The sequence below is a fragment of the Opisthorchis viverrini genome (genome assembly GCF_000715545.1).
Source record: "Opisthorchis viverrini unplaced genomic scaffold opera_v5_43, whole genome shotgun sequence".
Taxonomy (NCBI): Eukaryota; Metazoa; Platyhelminthes; class Trematoda; order Opisthorchiida; family Opisthorchiidae; genus Opisthorchis; species Opisthorchis viverrini.
In genome coordinates, this window is record NW_008751699.1 from 730,466 (window position 1) to 745,825 (window position 15,360).

Sequence of the window (15,360 nt, forward strand, 5' to 3'; positions counted from 1 at the left end):
TATTACAAACAGTGAGATAGGCCTTCACTTCTTTCAGTGGGCCGTTAGAACTACGTCGAACGTGGAAACGGCACATTGTCTTCGTTGGCCAAAGAAAATTACATGAAAACAATTAGTTTGCATTTATATAAATGGATTGGCGTAGATAAAGTGCTATCTTTTACCTAAAGATGAGTGGTGGTGGTGGTGGTTGTTAAAAAAACCGTACCCGTTTTTTGAAAAAAATGGACAACAAGAAAATCTTCGCCAGAAAAGCATTGTATGTTAACTGGAATTGCGATTACTTGCCTTCAGAAAAACCGGTATGCTTTCTCGCTGGTTAGTCGAAAACAGGGAGAATGAACTGAAAGGAACCACTGGCAGGACAAATTACCTATCCTCGTTACCCACAGACAACATGTGCCAAAACACATGAGTTTTCCCAGGACCCTTGATCATCTCTTCCCAGTGTTTCGCCCCAGTACTGCTTGTTGCATCGACGCCCAACTGTGTGTGACCCAATGTTTTTTTCCGGCCAGAATTCGATTTCAATTTACACAGTAGCACACAACTGTCCAGGTTCCCGGATTTAACTGTAAACGTGTGTCTCTCGTTGAAATAAGGGTTTATCAACTCCGGTTTCGGTTTGGTATTATAATGTCCCATTCTTTTCTTGTTATGCTTCAATACCAAGTGAACAAAAACACTGGATCCTCTCTTGGACGATAGTTGATCAGCGACGGTCAACTGTCGTGCTTCATAGATGGTCACATCGATTTGTGATCCGGTATTGTTGCAACACAATCCGATGCATAGTTCGCCTATTCCTTCCATCATTGGTTCTCCGCATTTTAGCCAGCCAGTACGTTCCAGTATTTGGCCTGCATATTCTCCCTCGTCCACTTCTTTCAAAGGAACATCCAAATGTCCGATGCAAATATCTTGTCCGATACTATCGTAGTCGAATACTTCAAAAACAACCGTTATACATTTTAGTTCAGATTCAGGAATCTGATAGGCAAATGTTTGCTGCCAATTCGGGCTTGTCGAGTTTTTTCGAACAACCGTCTTATTTACTTTTCCAAAAACTTTACTTTTTTCTCCTTGAACCTTTAACAAACTGACGCTCGCATAAGGGTCCAAATGTTCCACTCCTGGTCGTAGTGCAAGGTCATTGGCCTGAATAACACCCACGTTGAGCTGCTGTTTTGTTAATTGATATTCCAGTGAATATTCCAGAGTACCGTGCTGGCCTTCCACCTGGCCCGGTATCGCTCCGGGTATTTCATCCAGATAGATACTTTTGATTGGACGTCGTTTTGATTTGGGAATGAATTTTCGACGAATGCAACTGCGTACAATGAAGATGACGAGGACCACAAAGAGGATACAGGCAATGCACACGAGAATGAGGATAAAAATCGCCAGAGGAATGTTTACCACATTGAAAGTCAGGGCCAGATTAACCAAAAAGTCATTGTTTGACAGGCTTTCGGAATTGGCTGCCTTGACTTCGTCAACCGTCGGCATAATGATGCTGACTACGGGCGGTTAGCACAGAAAATTGAACCCGACGGGAATATAGTTCCAATTAGTACGATACGGATAGCTATTTCATGGATGCGCCCGAATCGTGGATCTGAGCTTCCATGTCAGGTTCGGACCTAATGAAATGGCACAATCAATTCTTTTTCTATTGACGTACACGAATAAATGTATGTAGCAACTGGTACTATCTAAAAGGATCTGTTCGTACATGCCGCAGAACCGTGTTGTCTTATTGGGCCCGATGCGTACATATGAACACTCACACACACCTGCTATATGCAGAAAGCTCCGTTTGTGCATGCTGACATGCATATGACCACACCAGTGTACCCTTACAACAAGGTCACACATGAACGTCTTATTGTTCCATACCCTCAAGTATCGCTGCGTGATGGTTGCTGGATGACGAGGCAGCTAAAGAGACGGTATTATTGTGCCGAGTTGCTCTATCACAGTGCGTTTTTTTGGTTTGATTCTAATAAACCAGCATCCTCTATCCGCTCCGTGTACACAAACCAGTCAACAAAACCTGTCGGAGAAGCAACAGCTAGGTTGAAATGAATTTGAGGCAATCTCACTGCGGTTCCCGCGCATTTCAAACGTGTCGCCGCAGAAGTATCAAGTAAAGTTGCTTCTGTTGAGGAAGATCGAGGAACAACTTGATTTGGGTGCTGAATCTGTTCATCCCTCGCTCTATGTCCTGAATCATAAATTGTGTTGATACGACGGCTTACTAGGTCTTCTGACAGGATTGTGCGATTAGGATGAAAACGGCATGAAACATCCGCTTCTGGAAAGTATGATTGTTTGTATTTTAAGGCCTTGTTGAGAAAAATCGATTTTCTCACAAGTTAAACTGATTTTCTTGCAGCTTAGTTCTTCTACTTGGAAGTTCATGCTCCTTCTTCTGATGCAATTTTCTTAGTTCCAGCATAAGCACTATACCTCACTAGTCGTCGGTGAACTCTTCGGTGGATCACTAAACTCAAGGTGTCCGGATATCAGTCATCCTCTAAATCGTCTGTGCTGTGACGCATAAAACGGCAGTTTCACCGGTAGTTGTGGTAGACGTGGCGCACTCACTATTTCTTCCCTATTTTTTCCATTATATCATCATCATCATTGTCATCAGTGTCATGTTCATGGACAACCTCCAAACAGAGATCACCTTGTCACTACTGAGGAGTGGACTCTGCAATGGGCTGAGTAAGCCTATCAAGTCGTTTCAAACTCAAAAATATCGTGGTTCTATCGGAAGCGTTTTGGATATGCTTTCTAGTACTGCTTTAGTGCAAACCCCGGTGAATGTCTTCAACCACTACCTGAATTTACAGCCATTGCATCAAATCCAGCGTCTTGTATACACACTGGACTGAACAGCTTCTTTTTTGTGTCGTTTTGTAGACCTTATTCGTTTCTCTTCTTTAGAAACAACTAAAATCTTCGATAATGTTTAAATGCATGTGGAAAAAAGCCGTGCCTTGTCCTAGACCTGGTATCGACCAGTGACAGAAATACACACTGTTGAGGTTCCCGATACAGAACTTTGAGTCACTGAATATCGAAAGGAATAATTGGCTTCGAAGGTCTACGGTACTATTTAGGCAGTCGTACAGCAAATCTCAGTGGTTCAAACTCGTGGTGTCACAGTTTAATGTCAAGGTCCGCAAACAAAACAGCGTCGAGCGGAAAACTGACTCGGTAGAGTGGGTTGCGGTCGTCCCTTCCGAGGACAGTCTCGTGATTTCGATTGGCGGTGCGATTACGTGGATATCACGACAGAACACGTCAGGACAGGCTCAGAAAACGGAGTACGGCTACGTTTGGGCAAGTAGGTCAGCTGCGCGCATTCACACATGCACACAGACTAGTGTGTACCGGTCTTGGACAGGACGGCCTTTGCAACAAGATGTATAGTGGGTACTGATGGGGAAAATTAATGGAGACCAAAAATCATGGACGGGGTAAGAAAATGAATGGGGAAACTGTCACAAGGTTAAGTTAGGTTGAATACACTGCTTTCAGCAATGCTCCAAAATTCATCTATAGTCACATTCTTCCTACACACGCTTTAGTGAATGTTCCGGAGACTGAAGACCCATGTATGCCTTTTCCGTTGAGCAACAAAATTACCCATTTCCAACCACACACACACCACGATCAGTCTACAAGTGGTTCAGAGGAACTTTTGTCTGAGAAGTCGCCGGCCGCCCCACTAGCCAGTCAATACGTGACCACGTGGTGCGGTTTCTGTGACTGAAGGATGAGTGTCACTCAAAGTGCGAGTTAATCACAGTGATATTCGGCCACTCAAGACCGAACGGCTAAGTATTCAAGAACTGGCTGTTGGAAGGCCGCGTGTTCTAAACTCTCTGGCTGGTGATTGCCGACAAGGATGGAGTTGTTGGGCTTCTCAGCACAGACTGGTTTCACTTACAGAAAGAAATCTCAGTTTGAAATGACAACATCTCCTCACGGTACCATCACATTGTGAGATGTGCGGGAAAGCTACCTATATGTGAAAGATTAATTACTGGTGTACCGTATCCAGAAAGCTTCAGTGAACCATTCACTAGATCCAACACCCTTCATTTCAGCTGGATGTACGATAAGCAACTATCACATGATGGGTGATGGTGGAGAACGGCAAGGGTTAGGGAAATGTTGGCCTCGATGTACAAGGTCAACAGAAATCTCCTAGTCTGCCTCCGTCAGTCGAAATTGATAAGGTAAATGATATGAACTGGATATAGCGTCGCTCATCACTTGTTTGCGTAATTCACATATTGACGGGCTCCTTGAGTGATGGCATCTCAATTGCAAGACTCTTTCTGAGAAGATTATTTCCATAATATCCGCTAAGCCTTAATCCGGAAAACACAGCCGATCTACCCTTGGCAAGAAGTACTATGTATGCTGTTGCGCCACCATCAATATGCACTTCACAAATTTTCAAAAGATTCAAGCTCTTGACTTTCTGGTTAACGGCTGAGTGTTCTAACATTCTTCCAGGGTGGACTGATCAGCATTCTGATTAACTGTACAGGATATAGTGATACATCAGGCGACCCACATCAAACGGTCGCCGGTTGGCTGTCTCCCTGACTGATAACTTCAGGCTGACACTAGGGGTTCCGGCGAGTCATTTTCATAATCCATTTTTGATGCGCTAAAAGTGAAATCCCCGTGGAAATCTTATGGCTTTTGTGGTCAGAAGTTGGTTGATTTAATCTGTGAAAGCGGACATTCTCAAAATGTATACCTGGTCGTGGTATACTACAGACGCAAACTTGCCTTCAAAGCATCGCACGAATTCTTAAGAGATTGAAGCCAGTTTTCGAATACGGAGAAGTACAACGTCGCCTGCTCTGTAAGTGGAAATTCAAACAATGATTTATCCTCGCGTTTACCCCATAGCGCCGTTAGATTTGTCTTACACCCGCTTCTTCAGCTATCCGAAACATCGCACTACTGTATTATACCATCGTTCGTTGACATCACTCAGTCATAACTTTTGCCCTCACTAGTTCTTTGCGATATACTTCTACGCACCATCTCTCATTGTATCACCATTCATCGCCCATTATGAAAACACTCACCCGTTGGAAGAACGAGGGCTGGGATACTGCCAAGTCGCCTACACCGGGGAAGTCGAGAGGGAGAGGTCGGTTTCGAACCACGGACCTTCCGGTCAGTAAATTCGCGCTCTAACCACTTGAGCCATCTCGCCCAGATGCCGAATTATGCAACCCTATATCTGTTGGCTACAAACATAGTATGTATGGCAATGTAGGTCATCGTTCCCTGGTAGTTGGATTCGACTTTAGTTCCATACAACGACTGTGGCCAGTCATTCTAATTCGGTAAGTCAGTCATCAAAAAATGACCTCATTTACATCGAGAGAGGATGTGACAAAGAGAATGAACTTAGCGTAAAGTCAGTAGGAGCAACCACAAAGCGTGTGGAGATATTCTGGTGAGAAAGTCCAAAATGCGCTCAGTGGGTTGGCTTGTTGCGACCATTAGAGCTTTTGAATCGGAGGTTTGACTTGATTAGAAGACAAGGTCCGGACTGCTCAAAACAAGCGTGTGACTGAGGCCTATGGATATTGTCGTAATCGGCCTCCAAACTGAAAGATTGCCTGTGATTGTTGCACTGGTTTGAGCCAAACAGGTAACCTAACTGTGTATTAGCACAGTATGAGATAGTGAGAGACAGAAAAACTGCACAGCTGCTTCCCCCTGGTTGGGAATTATCAGTAGGGCGCATCTAACAAAACTCCTGAGAGTTTCCAACCGCGACATCCTGGCTAGTTGTTTGAACAGTCAACCGTTTGACCACAAGTGAAGGATTGGTAATGTGAGTAGCTCTCAGTTGGATAGAATGTAGCGTCACTCATGGAACCCACACTAAGTGGCCACTTGTTGACTGGCTCCTAGACTGACGACCAATCAGGTGAAAGTTTCGCTAATTGTGTGAATTAGACTTCCACCTAGCTGACCAACCCCTCATTGCCGAACAGTCTGGTGGCCCCGAGGCTGAGGGTTCGAATCTCCCTGGATGTGCACACTGTTGATAATTCCCAATAAAGGTGAAATAACTGTGCCGTGCTTCTCAGCTTTTCGGTATATGGACAGAATCTCTATCAAAAATTGCCAAGCCTCCCCACACTGCCATTACTGATTAAACAAACAAGGAGTTGGGACATTTGCTTAACATTTATTGACTTCACCTACCTACTTCGCTTCCTTTTCTCAAAACTCTGTTCATTTCTTGTGTCTTTGAGTATCAACCAGCATTTCTCCACCCCATTAGGGCCTACGCTGGCGGAACTAAAGGGTCTTTCTAATGATGCTGAGCAGTAAATGAATTGCGTTCTATAGGTCCGACGCAATTATATGCATGCGGATGGGTCAAAGCGATGTAATCCCATGTGCCAATATGTAGCTGGATGCCAGATACAACATGGAGGCTGTCCTAAGCAATCAAAAACTTTCCATAACAAAAGTGTACTTATCTTTTTTATGATGAAAAAAGGCATCCAGTAGTGTTCTTGATATGACATCCTTTAAAAGGTGGATGAGTACTCATGGTGAGCCCATCATCTGTTTCATACTTTTTGGTATCCATCAGAGAGACCTGGTCCCCAAAGTCTCGTCCATCTTAACGATGGACGTTTGCAAACCATTTTGGCATTCACAGAAGACCCAACTGAATCTCTCGTTTCAGTTGATATGACATGCGAGATATGGCAACACATTTTATAGACGTAATGCACTACTTATAACGTTGTGGAAAATTTTTCGACAGACCGCGACCGGTTTGGCCCGTCTTGAGTCTCACCACGTGGACACCATCCCCGAGTATCCGTCAGTCTTTTGTCCTAGTTGAACCCAAATGGAACGAACTTTGACTTATATTCATCTGCTCACTAATCTGGTGGTGACTAAAAACTGAATCCAGCAGAATCTCTCGTTTATGACGGTCCGCTTCATTTGGATGTGCTGCCCCAGACTGCCTCATATTTCAGTTGGCACGACACGCCAGTAATGCAACACATTGTGTAGATGAAAAACAGCATAAGCGAGAGATTAATTTGGGTCTCTCTTGCAAACCAAAATTGGTATGCAATTTCGTGAAACCGACTGCTGATGAGTTTTCAACAGCCTTATGAGTAATGTGTTACGTTCCGGTAGTCTTGTTCCGCAGCTGAGCGCCAGACTTAACACATGTGCAGGCAAACAAACGTGCGTAAGTTAGTTAGTTAGTTAGTTCAGAATCTACGAAAGGCTGGACTAAATGTTAGCTGAATGTTCAACTGCGTGGGCTGCAACAGGGCACGTCGCACCTCAGAATGATTTGACAAAACTGAAGTAATTTTCTCTATATGACACTACTTCCAAGGTTGGAGGAAACCATTCGACAGCTTATTACTGGTTTTGCTTTTTTAGAGGCACCGCTAGTTTAGTGGCAAGAGTTGAATGACTTCATAAACAGGAGGTTTAGGTCAGCTCTATATGAGTCTCTCGTGTACAGCTTCATTTGTCAATACCTTTTATTCTGCAGGCAGTAGTACACTGAGCCGTTTTGTGCCAGTACACCAAGCTGACCAGTGAGGTTCTAGTGGAACTAAACTGATATGCAGTAAGATCAAGTGCGCCACCGGGCTTGTTATTGTTCAGGATAACATCTACAGAACAATGATCTTTTTACCTATCATTTGCTCTGGCAGTAAAGATGTTAAAAGCGGTCTTGAACTTTTCAAAGGACTGAGAGAAAATCACTCTGCTAAATTCCAGGCATTGTTGTGTTCAACACTCGAAAGTGGCGTTAACTAAGTGACAATTGCTTGATAAACAAGTGAGAATCATCGCGCTTTAAGTAAAACCGACTGAGTTTTCACATTGAGCGGTCTTTGACTGCGTTTCCAGGTCAGCTATAAACAGTCTTCTGCCTAAGGACTGAGATCAACATTGCTAATAGGGTTGAAGTAGTTCTTTGCAGGTCCGCCGGACCTACATACAAGGGTATTTGGATTCGAACCAGTTACGTTTAAACCAAAGATACAAGCGTGACTTCAAACAGGCATGTGGGTATTAGTAGTTACACTTAGCCTGGATGTCCACCACCGCTGTCACAATTTTAGACTATTGCGGGGCCCTGTCTAACCAACTTTTGTTGACTGCTTCAAGGGAATCGGATGGTCAGTTACATATTCTTGAATTCCATGAAATACGCATTGAAAACAAGAATGGCCACATACAGCGAACACCCACTGGATTCACGTTTTATAAAACAATAAGTGTTTCTTTATCTTTTTAGGTAGGTTGAATTTTCTGTTGTGTGGTTAGTGGTGGTGAGTTGTGGCTTGACAAAGCTCTGAATGCACGTCGCACAGTCCATGGTCAAAGAACATGTGACGATGACTCACCGTGATCGATCAGCCTATATGAAGCCTGTTGTCAAACCGGGTCTCATCCATTCATGTAGGCTGGTTTGAATCTTCAACTTTTAAGGCTAGGAACGAAACATTTTGACGTCTGAATATTTTGGTATGGACTTTCAATCCTGAAGCAAATTTGCTTGCTAAGCTATTGGACAAAATTCCAGGTCACATCCACCACTGCCTCAAATTCTGAACTTTGATTTGATTCCCCCAAAGTCGCCTGACAGGATATGGTCAGCCCTCAAGTCCGGTTCGAAAGTGAAAGACCACTGCTTTGCAAACAGTTCTGAAGTGATCACCCTTACTTCACCACAAATTTTGAGCTGAGCTTCGGCCCCCATTCCTTTCAAATGAGTTCCTTCAGCAATACATTTAAAATTTGACGTTTAAGTGTAGAATAAAACTGGTGAAAAATTGGGGACCTAACTGGTCAGTTTCATGAAGGGTGAATGCAACGGTGATACTACTGATGGGGAGGCATGCGAGTAGTATGTTTTCTTCTTGTAAATTCGTTTTGTTTCTCTTGAAAAGGGAGATCTATTGCGGAATGTATGGAGTTGCTTTGTAGCGTTTGCTTGGACTTGAGCAACAGTTGATGAATATCCAGGAATATTCAGGAAGGCGCGTTCAAGAGAAGATGGATGTTCAATTTTTGTTAAACAAGATGCAAATGAGAGTTTTGTTTCCCCGTCCAATAGTCTGTAACTGGTCAGCTGGCATTTTCTAATAAACTCCGCAGCGAAGGCCTTCTTCCTTCCACTGGTATTGGACTGTCCAAGTTGCATCAGTCATATGGACGGTAGTGAAAACAAATTCGTTATCTTAGATATCGTTCTAACCTAAAAATAAAGCGATACTTGTCAGAATACTCAGTTGATTTATGTTCTGAACAGAACTCAGGTGAATTTTGGTTGAGTTTCCCGCCAACAGCAAATTCAGGTATTTGGTTCATGAAGGATGGGACTAGGTTAATACTGGATAGAATTGACTGCAAGTGAGGGCGAAATATTGTTCGATGAATCATGATCTTTATTGGACCATAATCGCTCCTTTGATAACAGAACAGACAAGTGGTCCTGTGGGATCTTCAGCCTCGTTTGCTGATAAACAACATTTTTAAGGTCACCATCATCATCGTCGTCATCATCATCATCATCATCATCATCATCATCATCATCATCATCATCGTAATCGTCAAAGACAGCAACATCAGTGTATGGTAGTGATGCTTCACTGCCTGCTAAGTTGTACCTACTTGAATCTGCAAAGAAACCTCCTGGGAACCCTGGACATTCACAGAGGTATTTGGAGTAAGCTGCTCTGATCAACGTGGAGCAGCCCAACCTGCCGAAAACTTGCCACCCAGCTGCTTGTGTCTCGAGTACGTGTTATGCGTATTACCGTCCACAGGGTTACCCTGTGCATACATTGTGCATTTCAACAGTTCAGGTGGTACTACATGGTTATCATCGAAGCCTGCTGTTGACTACCGAATTTCCTCCTGTGTGTTTACTCTCCGAATTGACACCAGATAAGAGGCATCCGATGGTTACAACCGCCGCTCACTGTCAATAGCATGTAGCAGTGTACATGGTATAGGGATCCATCAGCATATTTCCATAAGACAGCTATATTCGAAAACACATGCCAGCCAAGCTTTTTACAATAAAGTCAGTCCTCGCTGAAGAGACGACCCATGAGGAATCGCAGTAACTGGGCTCTGCCCACAAAAAGAAGCACTCCCTGTATTACATACAACAGCCCCAGTAATTCAACTAACCCTCCAGTCAGTTAAAGACCAGTGCCATTAGAGACCACGTTAAAACTTATCAAATTCAGTCAACCCAATTAAATTTGGTCGTAGAAACCACACGATAGGAGGATGACAAAAAAGGTTCATTACTTAAGTAGATTTGTGGTAAAAAAATAGTGTAACTCGAGTGCGTGCCCACGACGCAGGGCAGCGTCGTCAGTAGCTCACTTGGTACAGCCCTAGTTCGCGAGGCGAGAGACTAGCGTTCAGGCATCGCTCAGTGGACTCTGGACTCAGTTTGAAAGTGTGCTGAAGTCGGTTTCCAAGTGACCCGATAGCAGTTTTGCCCCCTCTCGAAATGGAATTCGGATTAGTCCCGCGTGCGTAAAGCACTGTGCGTCCAACTTCAGAATCCGAACCGCTCACTCGCCGCATCGAGACACTCAATGACCCTTCATTTGCCCCCGAATGCGGTGATGGCTTTAGTCGCCACTTTCAAATGGTCTTGTCTGGCGTGCGTACGTCAGTTCCACTTGGGTAAACGAGTAGTCCTGGTTCGAAACGGGATGGATGATCGATAGACACATGCAAACTATGAAATCACAAAGAAGTAGACAAACCCCAGAATTCGTGACTCAAGTAGTTGAGTCAGATAGTCTTGCCTATCCAGTCAACATGAGAGACCTACGACAGGTTTGTCAGTGAGCGGCTAGCAGTGATGCCGAAACATAAAAATCGTACGGCTTAGCATCCCGCGCTGCACTAAACAGCGTCAGACAATCGCATCCGTTTGGTCAGTCGGAGTCGAATTGCGCCGTTTTGTGTTGACGGGTGTATTTGCATAACGTTCTATTCTACCATGTTTCTTTGATGGGTGCTTCCTTGAGGCATGCTTTGGAACTTAATTCCCCGCATTCCACACTAGCAGGATACCTGTTGCGTTGGGACCAAGTGAGGAAACTACATGTCACTGCAACTGGCTGCATCCCGTGTGGTGTCTAACATCCACACACACCCCCACCGGTGCGGGAAGCAAGGCCTATTAGAACGGGAAGTCTGTTCACCAAACTGGTATGAGTTCGTCAGATTGTGAATGGGCAAAACCAAATCGAAACGGTCAGGTCTGGTAAGACAGCCTAAGCTTGTACGTGTGTCGGTGTAGGGCGATCGCTTGCTCCTGCGTACGCTACACATTCAAGCCAAACGTTAGAATAGGGGTGGGGGGCAGGCGTGAACAATACGATGGTGAGTAATGAGGGGTTCAGGAAGTCATGATTACCAGTTCTCGTAGTATTTCTCTGGAATTCCGCCAGCAGCACACAGCTCGGTCAACGTCCTTGTCGAACGAACTTGCTCGTCCTGTTGTCGATGATTTATCAGTCATTCTCAATAAGGGACATAACACAGTTCCGGGATCCAATCACACTTAAACTGTGTCGCATATCATAGACCAGTACTGAATTGATATTCCGCCCCGTGAGTGACGCCAGTCTATGCTGAAAAGCTTAAAATCACTGTACAGTTGTTTCGTGCCTATTTGAAATCATCATCTTAAAAAACTCAAGGGTGTTTTGGACCCGCGAATTCTCGCCTGGTAGCTTGAACACCACTATTCGGCCACGAGCGCCTTGCCAGTAGAGTGATTAACTAGCACTCCTTCATGGTCATACTCGTTGATTAGGCTTCCCAATTACTGAACCACCCGGTGCAAAAGATGCTCTCTGTCTTTTGCACTTCAGTAAGAGTAGGTTTTCCTTCAAAGTTATTTTAAATAACTTTTCCTGAAACACCAGTTCACACCACTTCTTCGCAAGAATCATTCAGGGCTTTGCGGACCATCAGATCAATTTCTCAAGTGCCTCATGATAGTGTTGTCCACGCCACATTCAGTAGTACTCCCTGTTTGACAGAATCTTTCTGTTTAGGAGTCCTACTGGATTCATATGCCTTGTGTCGTCTATCAAGAGGCATTGGCAGTGACACTACGACAGCTATTTGTCTTTTATTTTGGAAGAGCATGGTCACAAATATAAAATAAGTGAATGCAAGCGACGAATGCGAAAGGGTGACAGGAGAATATGGAATGAAAGAGAGAGACGTCTCATTCAAATTCATGCCACCAACAGTTCCAGTCAGATGAGATGAATCCCAGCGTATGGTATGGGAACACGCGTCTAAAGACCAACAACCGTAGAAAGGACAAACAACGGTGAATGCTCTTCAAGGCGCGGTAATCGCTAGCACAGTCAAGACCCGCACATCAGGCACAAAGTCTCCGTCATATTGGGTCTGGTGTGAGATTAAATAGCAAAAATGTACACTGAACACCTTGTGCCGCACATAAAAGTGTCGTAAGTACGCAGATAGCCCACAATGGCAAACAAACACAAGTCACCGACTGTGACCTCAAGAAGTCCCAGTTCAATAACAGCCTTGGCGGATTGAGGAAAGCAGATCCCTAGATAAGAGATGATCATCGGTTGGTGGACCAAAAAATCGACATCACAATCAATTGTACGTAGGGGTGAGATTACTTTATGTACAAAGTAATGGGCTTCATTTGTAGTCGGGCAGAAATGAGGGTTAAAATAAAAAAGAAGCAAAACATTTCACAGTTAGCCTGAGCTCCCATCTGACAAGATGTCATTTGAGGAGCCAGTCAGCACGTGACCACGCTGTGTGAATTTCGTGTCTGTAGTGTGATTTGTGTTATATATTGTCTGAGAGCGGGTTACTCACATTACTGAGCAGCCGTCCGTGATCGAACGGTGTAGGCTTTAACTACTAGCCGGGAGGTCGTGGGTTCGAATCTCTTCGGAGATTGATGATGCATAGACTGAATTCACGGTAGGTTGATAAAACCTCTTTGGAAAAGAACACACTGCGCTCGGAAGGACAGACAAATTACGGATGTAGAAACCGCTTCTCATTGCTTACTCCGTACATTCTACCCATTTCCTGGGCCCGACCGTATCACGTGATGTTGACAAATAAGTCATCGGATGTGTGCGAGCTAGATGAGCCCAAAGAGTGCTCGAATACCAGGTATTCTGCGGCCTTTTGCCCCTAGTATATCTGAGTATAATTAATAAGCAGTAAGTCCGTACAGCAGAACACCATGCTCTAGAAAATGGTTTTATAGCAGCAACGTTAAGACTAACGTGGAAGAAGTCATGACCAAGTGAATAAACGCAAATAAAACCGCAAAAGTGGTCTGCCGTCATATCCCAGTTCAGCTGTGGGAGTGGAGAAGACTGCCTTAATGTGACCGTATGACTGGTTAGTGTGGCTTCGCCCTAGTAGGTGTTTGTCGATTTCCTTGTTGATATCAAATGCGGCAGGATTTCTGCTAGTGTAGAATGCAAAAATTTAAGTTCCGGAGCACGCCTCAAGGGACTCAATTTACACCATTGCTCACCACAACTCTATTTAAGTAATGAACCTTTTTGTCACCCTCCTATCGTGTGACTTCCACAACCAAATCTAATTGGGTTGGCTGAATTTGATCAGTTGTAACGTGGTTTCTATTGGCCCTGGTCTTTAGCTGACTGTTTGGAGGGCTGCTTGAATTACCGGGGCTGTTGTATGTAATGCGGCGAGTAGTTCTTTTTATGAGCAGAGCTCACTTACTGCGATTCCTCATTTCAGCGAGGATTGACTTCCTCGTAAAAAGCTTGGCTATATTTTACTTCACATGTCTCCTGACCACAAATACCTTAATTGGGCTATTTTCATATCACTGTTCCCAACGCTTCGTTGTCGTGAATGCAGCACCACGGAAATCGCGTGGCTTGTATTGATCGACCGGTCAGTCGTAAAATAAGGTGTAATTGGTGCATTCTTTACACTTTATTTGTCGTCTGCCGTTGGACACAGCATGTGGACAAGCTTATTCCCTTTCTTCCAAAGCCCTGTACAGACAGATAATTGAAGCATCTAACAAAACTCCAGAGACTTTCAAACCGCGACATCCTGGCTAGTTGTTTGAACAGTCAACCGTTCGACCACAAGTGAAGGATCAGTAGTGTGAATAGCTCTCAGTTAGATAGGATATAGCGTCGCTAATCGCGCAATCATGGAATCCACGCTAAGCGGCCACGCGTTGAGTGGCTCCTCGATTGACGACCAATCAAGTGAAAGTTTGTGTGAATTAGACTTCGACTGAGCTGATCAACCCCTCGTCTCCGAACAGCTAAGTGTCCAGTCTGCTGGCCCTCGTCCGTTTTGCTAGATAAAGGCGTTCATTCTTCTAAGCGTGTCGAATGTTTCGCCTTTTCGTGCATCAGAACAGTTGGCGTCGGACGGTGACCTAAGTAAGCGGGACTGATGTTCTTCCTTACTCAAGAATAAGTAATTCATGAGACATCCCGTTTTCATGCTTCAACGTTGTTCGTGCTTGTCGTGTTAAGGTTGCCTAAGCGGAAAATAAGTTTATGTTCACGTGAGACTCCTGGACTTGTGGTGGACGAAAATTAAAACCCTGGGTTTATTTAACGCTCCATCTACCATTATTTCTAATGAGGCTTCAATTGGTTTATGTGCACGATGGTCTGTTGGACAACCCAAAACAGTATTGTCATCGTCATTATTATCAGAAGCAGCAGTGTCAGTGTTGGTACTGATGTTTCGCTGCCGCAAGGGGGGTGGCCTGGTGGTGATATGCAGCAAGCATTCTGAGGTGTTTTGGCCTCCAAGCTCTCGGTCGGGTAATCTGGGAAGAAAGTGAGAGCCTGAGCGCCACTGACATTGGTTGGTCACCATTTCCTATACTTTCTCCAGCCAAGCGCATGACTCAATGTCTAGAGCGCGAAATTACTGACCAGAAGGTCCGTGGTTCGAACCCGACTTCTGCCTCTCGAGTTCGCAGTATCCCTGGCGGCATCCCAGCCCTCGTGGTTCCTTCGGGTGGTATCGAAGCTAGGCACCGGAAGGGTGTCAAAGCTGAACGATATTCTCTTCAAGCACATGGAGGATCACGTGCACCCCATCCGAGAAGGCTGAACGAACAAACAACACTCATGCTGTTTGTGATCTCCTTCACACACTGTCTACACTGCAGTTCTCGTCATTCTGAAGGAAGCACAGAGAACAAAACCTTATCGGCAGGCGATGTTTCGGTATGGATAGCACATC

General features: G+C 44.6%; 1 protein-coding gene across 1 annotated transcript; it reads right to left on the bottom strand.

The window, feature by feature from the left end:
* Positions 1–369: 369 nt before the first annotated feature.
* Positions 370–1,509, bottom strand: T265_03149 (hypothetical protein; the record flags this gene model as incomplete). Its single annotated transcript, XM_009167562.1, has 1 exon — positions 370–1,509. The coding sequence occupies one exon, from the start codon at positions 1,507–1,509 to the stop codon at positions 370–372; it is 1,140 nt and encodes a 379-aa protein (XP_009165826.1).
* Positions 1,510–15,360: the final 13,851 nt, after the last annotated feature.